At 26.0% G+C, this 15930-nt stretch overlaps 1 protein-coding gene and 1 pseudogene across 1 annotated transcript; both read left to right on the top strand.

The window, feature by feature from the left end:
• The first annotated feature begins 51 nt into the window (after positions 1-51).
• LOC112693286 (DDB1- and CUL4-associated factor 7) lies at positions 52-4233 on the top strand. Its single transcript, XM_025568282.1, has 9 exons — positions 52-687; positions 860-991; positions 1065-1206; positions 1284-1382; positions 3107-3229; positions 3300-3423; positions 3502-3653; positions 3715-3832; positions 3907-4233. The coding sequence occupies exons 2-9, from the start codon at positions 885-887 to the stop codon at positions 4080-4082; spliced, it is 1041 nt and encodes a 346-aa protein (XP_025424067.1). The 5' UTR covers positions 52-687; positions 860-884; the 3' UTR covers positions 4083-4233.
• Positions 4234-6391: 2158 nt separating this feature from the next.
• LOC112693299 lies at positions 6392-13691 on the top strand (annotated as a pseudogene).
• Positions 13692-15930: the final 2239 nt, after the last annotated feature.

Genomic DNA, 15930 nt, shown 5'->3' with positions numbered 1-15930 from the left:
ATTGGTTAAAAACAAGCGTATCTGTTCTCGAACGCTGTAACCCTCTTCATTACCCTTCCAGACTGGTTGCTATCACGGTTCGCGGCGGCGTTTGTTTATGTCCGTCTAATCGGAGCGTTGTTTTTGGATTTTTTTTAATTTCACCGTTGTGTCGTTTTCTCCTTTACCGCAAATGCGTTAGCCACACTAGCGTCGCGTAAATCGTTACGGATTTATTATAATAATTACGATCGCATTCAGACGGGCGCGCGCCCCGTACATGCGAAATAATAATAACAACACAAAAGCGTTCCCTCTTCCGTCCTCCGACTCCTCCCGGTCATCAACGCCACAGTCGGACCGACTGTAGTTATCAACGCGATGTCTTTCTGGCGATAAAATTAAACAAATATTCATCATTTGCAACGATATTTTTTGATCGTTCTAGTCCTTGTTAACTGTTTTTAATACTAATATTAGCGATACGGTTGTTGCGTTTCGAACAATATTCCAGTGATTTTGCTCGCAACTTATCGCAGCTTGACCAGTCGCATGCAAACACGCATGTTCACCGTGTTCGAATCGTGAGATATGCAATTGTCAACAACGCCATCAACACTGGTCCGAACGTACACACGCCAACAGTAATAACGTCCATTACTAGACTACACCAACGACTGCATTGACGCTGTCACTCCTGACATAACGGTAAGTACATCATTTTTACTACAATCCAGAAGTGGCTTAACTATAGTGACTTGCTTTTTAACCTTTAGAGTTAAGCTTCCAGTTTTCCCTTACTCCTGCAAGCTGTCCTTTGCTTCACATTCAATAAAAATAATTATTATTGTATTGTATTTTTGAAATTTTTTCATTTCAGAACAAAACTAGCATTAACTCTTAAAATGGCTGTACATGGATCTACACCAAAACGTAAAGAAATTTACAAACATGAAGCTCCTTGGCCATTGTACAGTATGAACTGGTCAGTACGACCCGACAAGCGATTTCGGTAAGTAATTATAATTTGTCAATGCAAGTTTCGTCAACCTTGTTTATTAAGTTCTTTTAAAATTATACTGTAGATTAGCCATTGGAAGTTTTGTGGAGGAGTACAATAATAAAGTACAAATTGTATCGTTGGATGAAGAAGTATCAGAATTCAGTCCTAAAAGCACATTTGACCATCCTTATCCAACAACAAAAATTATGTGGATTCCTGATAGTGTATGTTCTTTATTTTATTTGTTATATTAAAACTTAATGTTTATAATTATTTTATTTTATGAATTATAATATTTTAGAAAGGAGTCTTTCCTGATTTGCTTGCTACGAGTGGGGATTATTTGCGAATTTGGAGAGCAGGTGAACCAGAAACAAGACTTGAATGCATTCTTAATAATGTTAGTATTTACTTATTTACTTTATCTATAATAGTTATAGCAATTCTTCGTTGTATTTTCATTAAAACTGAAGAAACTATCTTATATATGACCTACCACTACTTTATATTTTGTATTGTATGGTTTTATATAATATATGAATTATTATATAAAAAATATAATAAAAATTATTTTTTCCAAAGTTAATTAACTAACATTTGCATTAGAGACCAAGGTGTATAAAATCATGAAGAAATTAACAAATAAAATAATAAGTATCTATTAATGGGTAGTTCTAGTAATTAATATTTGAGGAAAAAATAATTAGGTGTGTTGCAAAAGTTTAATTACTTATTATTTTCTTATTTAAATTGTTTTAATATTGCACTGAAATTTTGTTGAAAATAATGTTTTCCATATTTTTCAAATGTTTTAACATAATAATATATATTTTTATAAACTTCATAAATGTATTAAAATATAATGTAACTTATTATCGTATCTATAATGAGTTGTAGAAAGCGAAGATACACAGATTTATCACAAATCTATCAATACATTAAATTAAATTATTGTTACCCAAATATAAATAAGTATATTTTAAATAAATAAAAAAAGATAAGTTAATACTGTAAATATGTAAATCCATGAGTTATAGTCACCAATTTATAACTAAAATAAAATTTTATTATTTGTAACTAAATTCTATAGTTATCATTATAAAAAACCCTTCTTTGATACTTGTGTTTGACCAATTTTTAGTTTGTGCTTGAATATGATTTTGTGTTTACATAATGATCAGTGCTTACTAAATAATTAAAAAAAAAAAAAAAATAATAGATTTTGTGTATGACTAGCTGCAAAAAATTATTTATAAATATCTCTTAATTCTATATTTATAGTTGCCTCTGCTACAAAAATAATTTTTTTCCACATATTTTATGATTTTAATATACATTTTAATGTTTTTTATATCTTTATTTAACATTATTTTATTTTATAAAAATGATTCAACAATAAATGAAAACTTGATATAAATTATTCTTAAATGTTAATATAGTAGCATTAAAAAAAAAAAATCTTCAGAAGTTTCAAATTATTTATTCATTCAAAATATTATATCAATAATAATATTACATGTCAATAAATTATTTGTTAAAAGTGAACAAAAAATGTATGTGTATATATATATATATAAATTTATATAAAAAAAAAAAATTTCTAACTATTCAGTAAATACATATTAGTACTAAGTAAATCACACGTGTTATGATGTATTTACTGATAGATTATATCAAGGGCGTACCCAAGGTAGGAGGGGGGTGTTTGGGTTCGGATCCTCCCATTGAAATTTCTACGTACTCAACGATTTAATAGTAAATAGTATAGTAATAGTATATAATGTATTTTAATTTCCTATTATCTTCAATATACAAATTTTATAGATTATATAATATACCTATAATGTATAAATCATACTATAGTATATTAACAGTAATTTGTTGGTATTGAGTTAAACTATAATTATAATTGGAGAACAGATAAAATAAAAATTTTGGACCCCCCCTCCTCTAAATAATTCCTATGTACGCTCCTGGATCATATATTATATTTTAATTTAAATTAAAATTAATTACTTTTGAAAACTAACATTTTTTAAAACTAAATTCTGTTAATTTTTATTTAAATAGGATAACTTATAATATAACATTAGGTTAATTATATCCATATTGTATTATTTACAGAATAAAAACTCAGACTTTTGTGCTCCATTGACATCATTTGACTGGAATGAAGTTGATCCTAACTTAATTGGTACATCAAGTATTGATACTACTTGTACAATTTGGGGTCTTGAAACAACCCAGGTATTTTTACCATACTAAATATATATTTCCTAGTGATGGATTCAGATAATTTAATTAAATTTTATTATAGATTGTTGGGCGAATAAATTCTGTTGCTGGTCATGTAAAAACTCAATTAATTGCTCATGATAAAGAAGTATATGATATAGCTTTTAGTCGTGCCGGAGGTGGCCGAGATATGTTTGCTTCAGTTGGTAAGAAAATACAAAAAATTCTTACTTTTATTAATAATATTAATTACATTACTATGTAAATTATAATTTATTGATTAGGAGCTGATGGTTCAGTAAGAATGTTTGATCTACGGCATTTAGAGCATTCTACTATAATTTATGAAGATCCTCAGCACTCTCCATTACTTAGGCTTGCTTGGAACAAGCAAGATCCTAATTACCTTGCCACTGTAGCAATGGATGCTTGTGAAGTAAATAATAGTTTTTGATTTATTTACTTATTTACATAAATTATATTTGTATTGTTTTAAGGTCATTATATTAGATGTCAGAGTTCCTTGTACTCCTGTCGCTAGATTAAACAACCATAGAGCCTGTGTTAACGGAATCGCATGGGCTCCTCATTCATCTTGTCATATATGCACTGCAGGTATGTTTTTATGCGTAATTATTTCTTTATTTTATTAAATCTATAATATTACCAACTTAATTTTATTTTTTTAGGTGATGATCATCAAGCCTTGATATGGGATATACAACAAATGCCAAGAGCCATAGAAGATCCTATTTTAGCATATACTGCTGCAGAAGGTGAAATTAATCAAATTCAATGGGGTGCCACTCAGCCAGATTGGATCGCCATTTGTTATAACAAATCTTTAGAAATTTTGAGAGTGTAGTAATACTATTGGACTGTTGTAAACACATTATAGTTTTATTTTTTTAAATTTTCTTACATTCTTTACTTCAATATATACTCATTAATGCATATTTTGTTTACAAAAAAAAAAAAAAAAAACGTAAAGATTTTTATTTGTTTTTAATGATTTATTAGAGACCGTGATTTATTTTTATTTTGCTCATTTTTTTCTCTTAATTTTACTATTTTAGTTATTTTTACAACATTGTCCAATATTTTAGTATAAAATGTAAATAATTAGTTTTTTGTCAGTAGAAAAATCTGTAGCTTGTATACATAACAAAGAAGAATACTCATAGTAAAAATGTATATTTTAGAAATTTTTTGTATTTGCTGTAAACCAGAATAAAATCCGGTATTATCATAAAATTATTTTTATTTAACTATTTTAAGATGACTTTGTGATGTATTAAACATTTATGTTTAAGTTTATTTTACACAATTATTAACTCATGAAATATAAATATTTACCAAATACAATATGTATATAAAAACTTTATAATTCATTTTTATATTAATACACAATTTGCAAGTGCAATGTTAAATTAAACTACCTACTATTAGATTAATTATTAAATAATTATTAACCTAACATGTACATTTTTAACATTTATTATATTCATTATAAATTACATTAATATTGTATATTCATTAACTAGGCATCATAAAATAATACAAATTATAATTATAAAATATTTTTTACAATATTTATTAGCACTCTACATTAGATATTTAATTTTATTTGATGTTAATTATTGTACAATCTGAACAATTTTATAATTATTCTCTTGAAAATTATATTAGATTTTAAATATAAAATGTAAAGCAATAAAATTAATAACGATTAGATTATTTTAAAATCCATTAAAATATTGTTGGAATCATCTTTTAATACTTTTTTTAAATTAAAGCATATTAGACTATAGTTATAATACTTACATATTTTGTATTAAAAATACATAGATTTCAATTGTAAATGTATGATTTTTTTTTAATTCTACTTTGAATAATATAAAGTACTAAATTATGTTACTTTGATAAAAAAAAACCTATTTCATTATTAATTTAATATGCTTAAAATAAATTTGAATATTTTGAAAAAACAAAAAAATATTTTACATAAAATTAATAATATTATATATGTACATTGAAGTTTATGAATATATTAATACTTTATAAATAATAATTAATTATATCTAAACATTTATTAACTATACTATATTATAATACAGCATAAACATATAAAAAAAATTATATTGTACTGTTATTATTATTCTTAATCCATGTAATAACTTGAATATTTTTCATAAATATTTTTAAATAATGATAATAAATGATAAATAAGCACACAGATAAATTATGATAAAATGTTTTCAAATATTTTAATTTAGTGCTTAACATATAGATTAATTGTCACAATATTTTTTTTCATAACAACTTTCCCTAATTATTAATTAAATTGATGTTTTAATTGCCATGATTCTTATTCTGACTTTCAATTTAAATATGTTTATTGATCATTAAGAATTAGTAACAAATAAATTTTAATAATAAAACTTTTTCCTTTAACATTTAATAACCAAATTATATACTTATATTTTATGATATTCCTATCATCTATTGCATAATTCTAACAAACCAAAAACTTTAAGGTATCTTAAGTTTAAATTAAATTACTTGCTTATTATCTTAGTGGTCAATGAATAATTAGTTCAAATATTTTACTTATTGTGTACAGTGTTGTACAATGGTACCATTTTAGCAACCGGTCTTAGCTTTTCGAATTTCATTGAATTTGCCGAATACCTTTTTAAAAATAATATAAATTACAGAATTGACGTAGAAATATTTTTAATTTTCTAAGAGCAATTTCCACAAGAATATAATAGTCTTATTCATACTTTTTGGTCTTCATGGTATTGATCGTATTTAGGTTTATAGGTACTATTTCTATATTTTTTTATTTTTAAGCATGTCTCAATTCATTGTTAAAAATCTTCTTCATCGTACGGTAAAAAATATCTAGTAGATGACAAAAATAATTATATAAATAAAAATACAGCATTAATTATGAGGATCAGCGGTAGTTTGTAGGGTATTACATTACGAGCAAGTAGCCCATTCGTAAAGCGACCCTCGCCCGATCATTATTATTGTCAGTATTTATCTAACTGACGGTATAGTTCTTGAACGATTGGTCATAGGTATGCACAGACATCTTTTTTATAATATGCAAAAGGCTGCCTGTTTTCCCCCTCCACTAACTGGAGGTTATTTAAAGTGTTCAAAATGCTGGTAAAATTATGCACATAATGTCTGAATAACCGTTTAATTCAAAATTTAAATTTTTTCCTTAAATAAAAATAACTGATTAGCCAATTCTTAATTGTCATCACTGTCTTCGTAATTAAACAGAAAATAAAAATTAAATATATTACCCAAACCATTTCAAATGTTACATATAAGTGAACACTTTTAAATAAGTTTTTTATTACACTTATTATAATATAAAAATCAAACTAGCAAATATTTGAGTTTAAATTTAATATTATACGATCGAGTATTATTTATTGATGTAAATTAATCATTTTTTTTGGTGCATAAAAAAAAATGAAACAACAATTGATAAATAAATTATGGACATTCGGATTGGCCACCAAGGTTATATTCAAATATAGACTATTAAATATAGAAAATTATAATATGGAAAAATATTGCTTCAATCAACAAGAAGTAGGTATAACTATTACGAACTAATGACCTAGGTACTTTAATTTAATTGAATGATCGAAAAATTTTAAGTTTCACATTCACATGTGTACTTAAGTTCAGTGGCTACTTTTTAAATTTTTTCTGGGGAGGGATCTTTTTACATTATCTTATAATATGTGAAGACAAAAAATGTTTAACCCATTAATAATTTAACACTTAGTCTTAAAATTTAATTAATATACTAACAAAAGAAAATTAACACAATTAGTTACAAGACAAAATATTTAAAATATAAAATATATATCACAATCTAAACGCGTGACTTAGAAGGAAGGTCCAGACCCCACCCCGTAAAACCACCACTGTTTAAGTTATAAGTTACAACAGAACTTATGGTTTTTTATATAAGCATAAGTAAAAATAGGTTCGCCATGTAAGTTTCACCATTAGTATTTCGTACATTTTCACAAAATAATGATTTTTCGATCTCAAAAACATATTATGTTTACGAGTTTTTTTAATGTTTTTCTTTGGAACTTTGAACGATAATACATTTTATTCAATCTTTATTACTTTTGGTACCTATGATAAACTAATGTTCGGTTAAATATTAAGTAAAAAATAAAATTATAATTTAATGTAAGACTATTTGACATATCATATATGGTAACTTTGTTTAGCGGGTAGATGACAACATAATATGAATGTAACAAAAATATAAAATTAACATGAATACAAAAAAATTAATTTTATTGTTGACGAATTTAAATTATGTTACTAATGAAGAATAATAAAAAATCTTGTGGATTATCGATATTTGATAATCTAATGCCTCAAATGGTATTCTATCGTAAACATAATTATTTTTTTTTTCAATAAAATTAGTCTTGTCAGTTTCTTTCTGTTTGCCCGGCTACACCTCTGTTGCCTCCACTTTGTACAGCTGCTACAAGCCGTTACCTATATTATTAAAGTTTCCTCAGAACTGAGGACCATTACGAATTTACTTGATAACCTTACACTTTATATCAGTTATGTATCATATGTAAGACATTTATACATATTTTCCTTACAAACCTTTACGCTCCTCACTGTTAATATAATATATGTATATTTTTACCACTTTTTAAATGTTTGCAGCCCTGTAGCGTGCTGGGCGTTGTTTGCCAGTACTACATAAATGTTTGTTTTAACTTATAAATCTAAGTCTAATGGGGTAAGTTCAATAATTAAGTCGTACAGAATACTTTTACAGTATTCAGTGTCGCATTTAAACATATTGCGCCTCGGTGCAAAAAAAAAAAATTGGCGCCCCTCTAAGGGGCCTACCCACGGAAAATATAGGAAATAGATCCTTATGAACCTTGTCGATAGGTATTTTAAAATCAATGCTATTTTTGTGTAGTCGGCACGCCACCGCACGCCGCACTCAATAACATAATAGGTACCTAAGCCGTATTATTATAAATAACTTGTTTATTGATATTATCACAACAAATTTGGGAACTACTATTAGGTATATTAATAATATTCTGGATCGCTGATAGCTATATTGCTATAAATACATTAGTTCATAGTTGTTTAAATTCCAAACAGCATAATACATTAACATTAATTTATGATGTTGTTATTAAAAACAAAAAAAAAATAACTTCAAAATAGTTTTAAAAGTTCAATAATTCACAAGTGAGCAAATTTCCGACCACAAAATGTTTGCGCGCCCAAAAAACTGGCGCCCGGGGCAGTTGTAGCCAGTACCCCCCCCCCTCTTAAATGTGGCCCTGACAGTATTTAATATTATATTTAACACTTAGATAAAAATTAGCAAAGACAATATTAACAGGAAAATGACAATCGTTAGCGGGGTGTTTGTACTAAACGGCTGGACACGTCTGAAATTGGTGTTGACCCGGTCCATCTCCTTTTATATGTTGGTGAATGGCCCCCCTTCAGCTGTTCCACAAGATGTGTCACGTCCGTGTATCCGTCGTTCGATTGTTTTAGCGTGCGATATACATATACATACCCATATACATACCTACACACATATATTTTTATTTAAATGTGAATCATGGAATATTAACATCGTTCGGTAAAAGGAGTGACTCACACGCTTACACGTGCACACTATGGTTTTCTGAGAATTAAAATCTTTTAATTATGTGAAGCGCTAAAATGCGTCTTCCCATGTACATTCTTATTTTGTATTGTTAGCGTTTGTCATATACATATCGTTCGATTTCTACGTGTTACATTTTATTTTAATTAGTAATATGTGACATATTACAGTCCTATGACAGTAGAAAAAAAATCATATTTTCTTATCTTCCTAAAATAAAATCCTTTCATTAATTATTTATCTTTATCTAAAAAAAAAAAAAATCAATATTTATTTTTAAAAAACATCTTTTATTTCACGTTAAAGTGGGTATTGTTTATTTGTGTGGATAATATTACGAGTATTATAATGCTGTTTTTGTTGAAACTATTATTTTCTGATGTATTAAATATTATCTGTATATTATTTCTATTATGATGTACAGTGGCGTATATTCAATTTTTTCTGGGGGAGGTCCACAGTTTATATATAATTAATATAAACTATATAGGTATTATATTGTAATAGTTACGTCCTTATGCAGTTTTTGGAGAAGGTTGAACTAAATATATAATGTAATAATCGTATAGTCTTATGTAATATTATATATATATACCTATATGTTGTATTTAGCACTATATATTATAAAGTATAGTTATAAAATAAATTCCAGTCGTCTTGATTTCTTGGCCAACTCCTCTATTAAAGCGCGCCCGTAGGTTAAAATCTCACCCGGGGCAAGATTAAAATTCTAAGGGCCAAAGCAATGTGTATCTAAAAATAGATGAGAAGAAAATCAAATATCATAGAAATCAGTACTCGGGAGAATTTATAGTCTTAACCGATATGCAATCATGTGTAAAAACTGTACACTAATAAATACGTTCAAGATTATACATTTTAGATTATCTAAAAATATAATAAATTTTACTAAAATTCATAAATGAATCTCAATAAAATTATGTTATAATTAATATGCGTGATATTAAATTAACAATAGTTTTGAAACAAAAATTCTCAGTAGGGGCAATGGCCCCTTTTGCCCCCCCCTGCGGGCGCGCATGCCTCTATCACTTTATCAACAATAACTTCAACTTTCAACTTCCCTGTGAATGTTTAACATAGCCAATTCTGCAAATATGTAAGAATTTTAGTTTATTTTTTATTTATTTATTTTTTTTTTTTAGAGGTTCTGGGGGGTTCAATTCCCCTGGACACCCCCTCCCCCTGTAAATACGCCACTTATCATTCATCGATATGTAAAACAATTCCTTACAATGTGTAATTAGGATAATTTGTTGGGGAAACTATATTGCCCAACATTAAAATACAACACATGTGTACAGAGCATACATACGGGGGGGGGGGGTGTTCAAACCCCCCCAGGGCCAAAAAAAAAATTGTTTTATTATTGATGACGTGTAACATATTCGTAGTTTCATTATTACGCTTTGAACTTAAAATATACAACTATGCAAATATTATTATAATTAAATAATTATATTGATAGGTATTTGAAAAATTTTGTTAACTATGCTGTTTTTATATTCCAATAACTATTAATTTACTGTTATGTAAAAGTAAACTGTAAATTGATAAAAATGTTGTATAAAATAATATTTATTTATAGCAGTTATTTATCTTATTTATCTGTGCAACGAAAAAAAAAAGATAACGATTATTTTTGTTAAACCCCCCCCCCCCCCCCCGAGCAAAATTGAATGTATGCCACTGCATGTGTAGACACGACTTGCCGACGCGAACACCAGTTCACTAAAGTTATATAATAAAAAAATGCGTCAGTATTGGAAATAATATAAGTATAAGTATAACAAGTTCATAAAATCTATACAAATAAAGTAGTTTGTGTTTCGTGTGTCGTAAGTGTGGATAGTGGGTAACTACATGTATATTTTTTATGAGCGTATGTTGTAAATTATTAATTGTTGTATAATAACCAGATTTATTTTCGAAATAATTACCCAAACACACAATATTATTAATTATATAAAAGTTAGTATTTATAATCAATGATATAGTATAGATACTGCGAGAACGGGAAATAGAAAAAAACACGAGTATATTTTATTTTTGCTTGCGGTACAATAATTAACAATTAATATCGATTCGTCTTGCTGTTGTAATAATAATAATTAGACATAATTATAAAGTAAATTATTTAAAAAATTTTATTTTACTAATAATTAAAAATAATTTAATGTGTTTTATGGAAATATTGGATTAACATACCTAATATACAAAGGCTAAATAAAAAATAAAAATAACATACCTATAGGTTACTGATTTTTTTTTTCACTTGACATTTTATTAGTTTTAATATTGTCCATTATTAAAAGATTGCTATCACAGTACAATGTAACTGTTGTTATCATTAACACAATGACAATTTTAAAGCATCTATTAGGATTTAGCCATTTATTTAAACCATAAATAAATGAAAATTTGTGAAATTAAAATGACTGAAATTATTAAATGTTTATTATCTTGTATTTTTGTTTTAAAAAATAAATTACCTATATAGGCATCCAAATTCATAAATATTTACTTATAAAATAGTCAATTATGTGTTTTTTTTTTTTACCTACACTTATTGAATGAAATACATTAAATAAATTAGATACTTAATTGAACATTTTAGTTAAAATACAAATGATATATTGAATTCTATTGCAATAAATATTAATAATTACTATGTCATAATAATAGACACTATTGTATAAATTGCATACAACAAGTGATGGTAGATATGTACTTGCGGATTCAAAAAAAAATAATGGATTTCTATCTGATGAAGCTCAGAACATATTGACTCTACTTTTAATAAATCATCTATTCCAGGAGCAGAGCAAGTTTGAATAAAACATATTTATTTATTATATTTAAAATATTTAAATTGTTGATTTTTCAAAATATTACAGAGGTAATGAATTATTTTTTCGAAAATTATCTGATTTGATAGTGCAAATATTTCCTAAAGAGCATAAGGTAATAAATCAATATTTACTCAGTACTTTCTTATAGATAAAATTAATTTTACCTCAGATAAATAGTTTTCATTTTGATTTTGAATTTAGAGTGTTTACTTGATACCAGCAAGCTCAGAGAGACCAACTCATGCTAAAGGAAAACTTATAAAGGTGGAAGAATGTATCTAGGCGTTTAAGGGCAGTTAGTGCTATAAGTTCTGTTTGAGTTGTAAAGAATTTACAACTATCAGCTACAGATATTTCATTTTCTGGTATTTAAAATTTAATGTAAATAAATAATCGTTATTTTTATAACTTATTGATAATATATATTTTAAATTGTACATGCTATAGAAGATACAGTGGCTATTAAACGATGGTTGGCAAATTAAGAGTTGACAGAAAATTTTGATATTATTAGCTGCGGAAACATGAAATTTTAGGGTCTAGCAATCAATATTTAGCAGACTTTTTTGAATCTTGGCCTGCACTTCAGTGTCCGAATGGTTATAAATTGGTATGTTTATTAGGTTATTCTGATATAAGAAATGCTATAGAATATTTTATTGACTTTTAAAAGCTTACAGTTAAACACAACTGATGAAATTAAATGGTCTACTAACATTAATGCTTCCCTAAAATTAACAATCTACAACATATATGTTTATTGCTATTATTGTAAATTATATTTTATTCTTGTACAGCACTCCGTGTTCGCTGTGATGTTCTTTAATCAACTAAGTCCTACTAGCTTTTTAAAATGTTTTTATGTAGGCCCAATAAACATATTTAAAGCATATACAATTTTTAAATGCTCTGCATTATCAAAAATCATGATTTGAGCTTAATATGTTTATATTATTTAATTAATATTTTAGTATAAAATAATATTTTATTCATTATTAATTTATTTTACTAATAACTATGTCTTAAATTAAATTTTTTTTTTTTTATGTTTGAGTTGAAGTGGGAAAATCCTATTTTAATTTTTAAGCATAGTTTTACTTTGTTAATGAATATCTGGGTTATAATCAAATTATATCCATATATCACCTATACATATTTTTTATTTATATTTATATTATTTGTTTTACTATATCAGTATATTTTACTATATTAGTATTTAGTAATGTATCAACATAGTAAGTAAAATATTATGATTGAGTATCATTGTATTATTATTGTTAGTATTGTTGCATATTTTGTATGAATAGTTATTGTAATTATTATTATTTTATATTTAAAAACAGTAAATGTTTTAAAATTACTTTTAAATGTTTATTAGATTCCAACAAAAACATTGATGAAAAATATTTTACCTACTGGAAAAAATAAATATTGGAACCCTTCATTGTTAGAATCTTCTTCTGCATTCATTTATATTTGCACTGTACGTTTCTGATTTAAAATTAGTTTATGAATAAATGCATCCTAATATTAATGTTGAATTTATTTAGAATCTGATTGGTCTTCAAGAAGATATTGATAAGAAGCGTTTAAAATATAGTCAATATGAAGCTACAATCCAGCCTTATATAATCTTTGTTGGAAAAGATTTCAGCTCCATTGATTCTTGTTACATCAGAGTAAATAAAAAGTTATGGTGTTTTGACTGTCCTCTAAAAGCACTTGAAATTTGTTTTAAGTCATGTTTTGTATTTAATTGTGCTTATCCTATTGAAAGTTATGAGACTCTTGGCTTATAATTCAACAACACTTATTTAAATTGTTCACCAAATATGATAAATCAACTTCTATAACTACTTTTATCACAGCTAATTTTAATACATAATTATTACCTTTTATATTTTGATTTTAATTTAATTTTTATTGTTTAAGAATAGGGAATTCTTAACCTATTATATTTATATCAACAAAAGGCGTAAATAGTTATATAACAATTAGTATATTATTACTACTATTATTTTTTAAATTTTAATAAGTTTAAATAAACTTTATTATGTGTTTATATTCCATCTGTTCATTAAAATGTCTTAAAATTAACCAACTTATTTTGCATTTAAAAATATATCATCACAATGGTAGGTACTCATTATATACATGTAGGCAAGACTGTTGTGTGACAGATGTTCAAAGATCTGATAAATTTAGAAAACATTTAATGAAATTTCATACTTCTCCAGTAACTACTACCTGTATAGAAATAAATAATATAGGTACTTCATTAATAGAATCTGATACCATTGATAATAATTTATCTGAACATGAGCAAATGCTGATTATTTTATAATTTATTGTATACATTATATTATATTGTTATTTATTTTAATTAATTATGTATTTTTGTGACATTAAATAAAACAAAATTATACCCAACCAAAGAGTTAAATTATTTACCTTCTAGATTTAATGAAAATATACACTTATATGCATAAGTTTAGATACATGTACACATGCAAGTAAGATACCACAACCAAAATGTTGGTTTCATGATGTTATTTATACAATATTGTCTTATAGTATTATGTATGTATTATAAATATACTATATTATATAATGAATCATGATGGAGTGGCACAGTAGACATAGACATGTCATATGTGGGCATCAATATTAAGCCACGTTCGTAAAAATTTACAATGTGCGTTGTATTCGGTGCAAATTTGTTCATGCTGCACTAAATATGTGCGTGTGTGGACGTGTTCGCTGCATAAGAGCACACATAAATGTTTTCGGCGCATTCCACACACAATCCGTGGACTATGAGTTTTTTGAGCCGCAACATACATTTTCTGCGTAAATATTTGCGGTGAATTTTATGTTTGACGCACAATGTATATTTTTACTAGTGTGAACACGGCTTTAGATAGAAACAAAATTGGTGTTTAGAACTTATTAATGATTAGAGATCATTTCTCACCACCGTGAAGATTCATCGATATATTGATTATTCCCTAATTCATTATGATATCAACATCACATATACTTATTGTAATAAAAAAAAAAGTAATAAATAAGTTTCGTTGACATTTAATGAAGTGAATAGGTATTAATTTTAAACTGTTATTTTTACTAATTACTTTGAACGAACGAATATAGAGTCAATACAACAAAAAATGTATGTTATATCAAAATTGTTGACCTTTAATAGAGTGAATAAAACTATTAAAATGTGTTATTTCTACAAACAGCTTAAAAATTACTCTTATTACAAATGTAATCAATATAACTTAAAATATTTGTTAAAATTAATTTACTTTATACATGTTTTTTTTACAATAAATGGAATTAGAATAACCTATAATTTTTGTTATTTTTTAAATTTGTTATAATTATCATTATGATTAATAACATAGTTATTTTCAATACTGTTGATGTTGTATCTACCCCTTAATAGATTTTGAGTGTATAAATCAAGCATTTACAATAAATTCAATGTTTTAACAATAAATAGTAGTTGAATCAACAACAATTTAGCTCTGAGCGAAAAACGACGCGCAAATGTATATTAAATTAACACGTTGGTGTGTTAAAACGACTCCATTTTTCTATGTGTGTAAAGATACACGTCGCACTACTAGAACTTGACAACGCACTACCGTGCGCTCAGAGTAATTGAATATATTTTAATACGATTTAGCACTTAATTATAGTTATAATTTTAGCACGGTTAAAATCTATATCAACCAAATAACTGTTATTTTTTGTCTGCCTTACATTTTTATTGGAAATGTCAACATAATGAGTGAAATGAAAGTTTTCTGGTGACAAAATATGTATAAATTATAACAGAACATAATAATTATATTAATAATTAATTATTAACTATCATTCGTAGGACTCGTAATATGAAATTTAAATTTTATGTTTTAGTAGAAAAATGTATTACACGTGAATGGTTTGTATAATTTACATTTGATTATAATAAGATATGATATGTTTAGGAATGAGGTCAGTATTTAAATATTTGTCATACATATTTTGTATACGATGTAATCGTAATAGCATTTTCAAAAATATTGGAGTAGGTATTAGATTTTGATACATTTACCTATTATGTATGGAATTTA

Source organism: Sipha flava, unplaced genomic scaffold (assembly GCF_003268045.1).
Source record: "Sipha flava isolate LNK unplaced genomic scaffold, YSA_version1 84_pilon_pilon, whole genome shotgun sequence".
Taxonomy (NCBI): Eukaryota; Metazoa; Arthropoda; class Insecta; order Hemiptera; family Aphididae; genus Sipha; species Sipha flava.
This window is presented reverse-complemented; position numbering and strand designations above follow the sequence as displayed.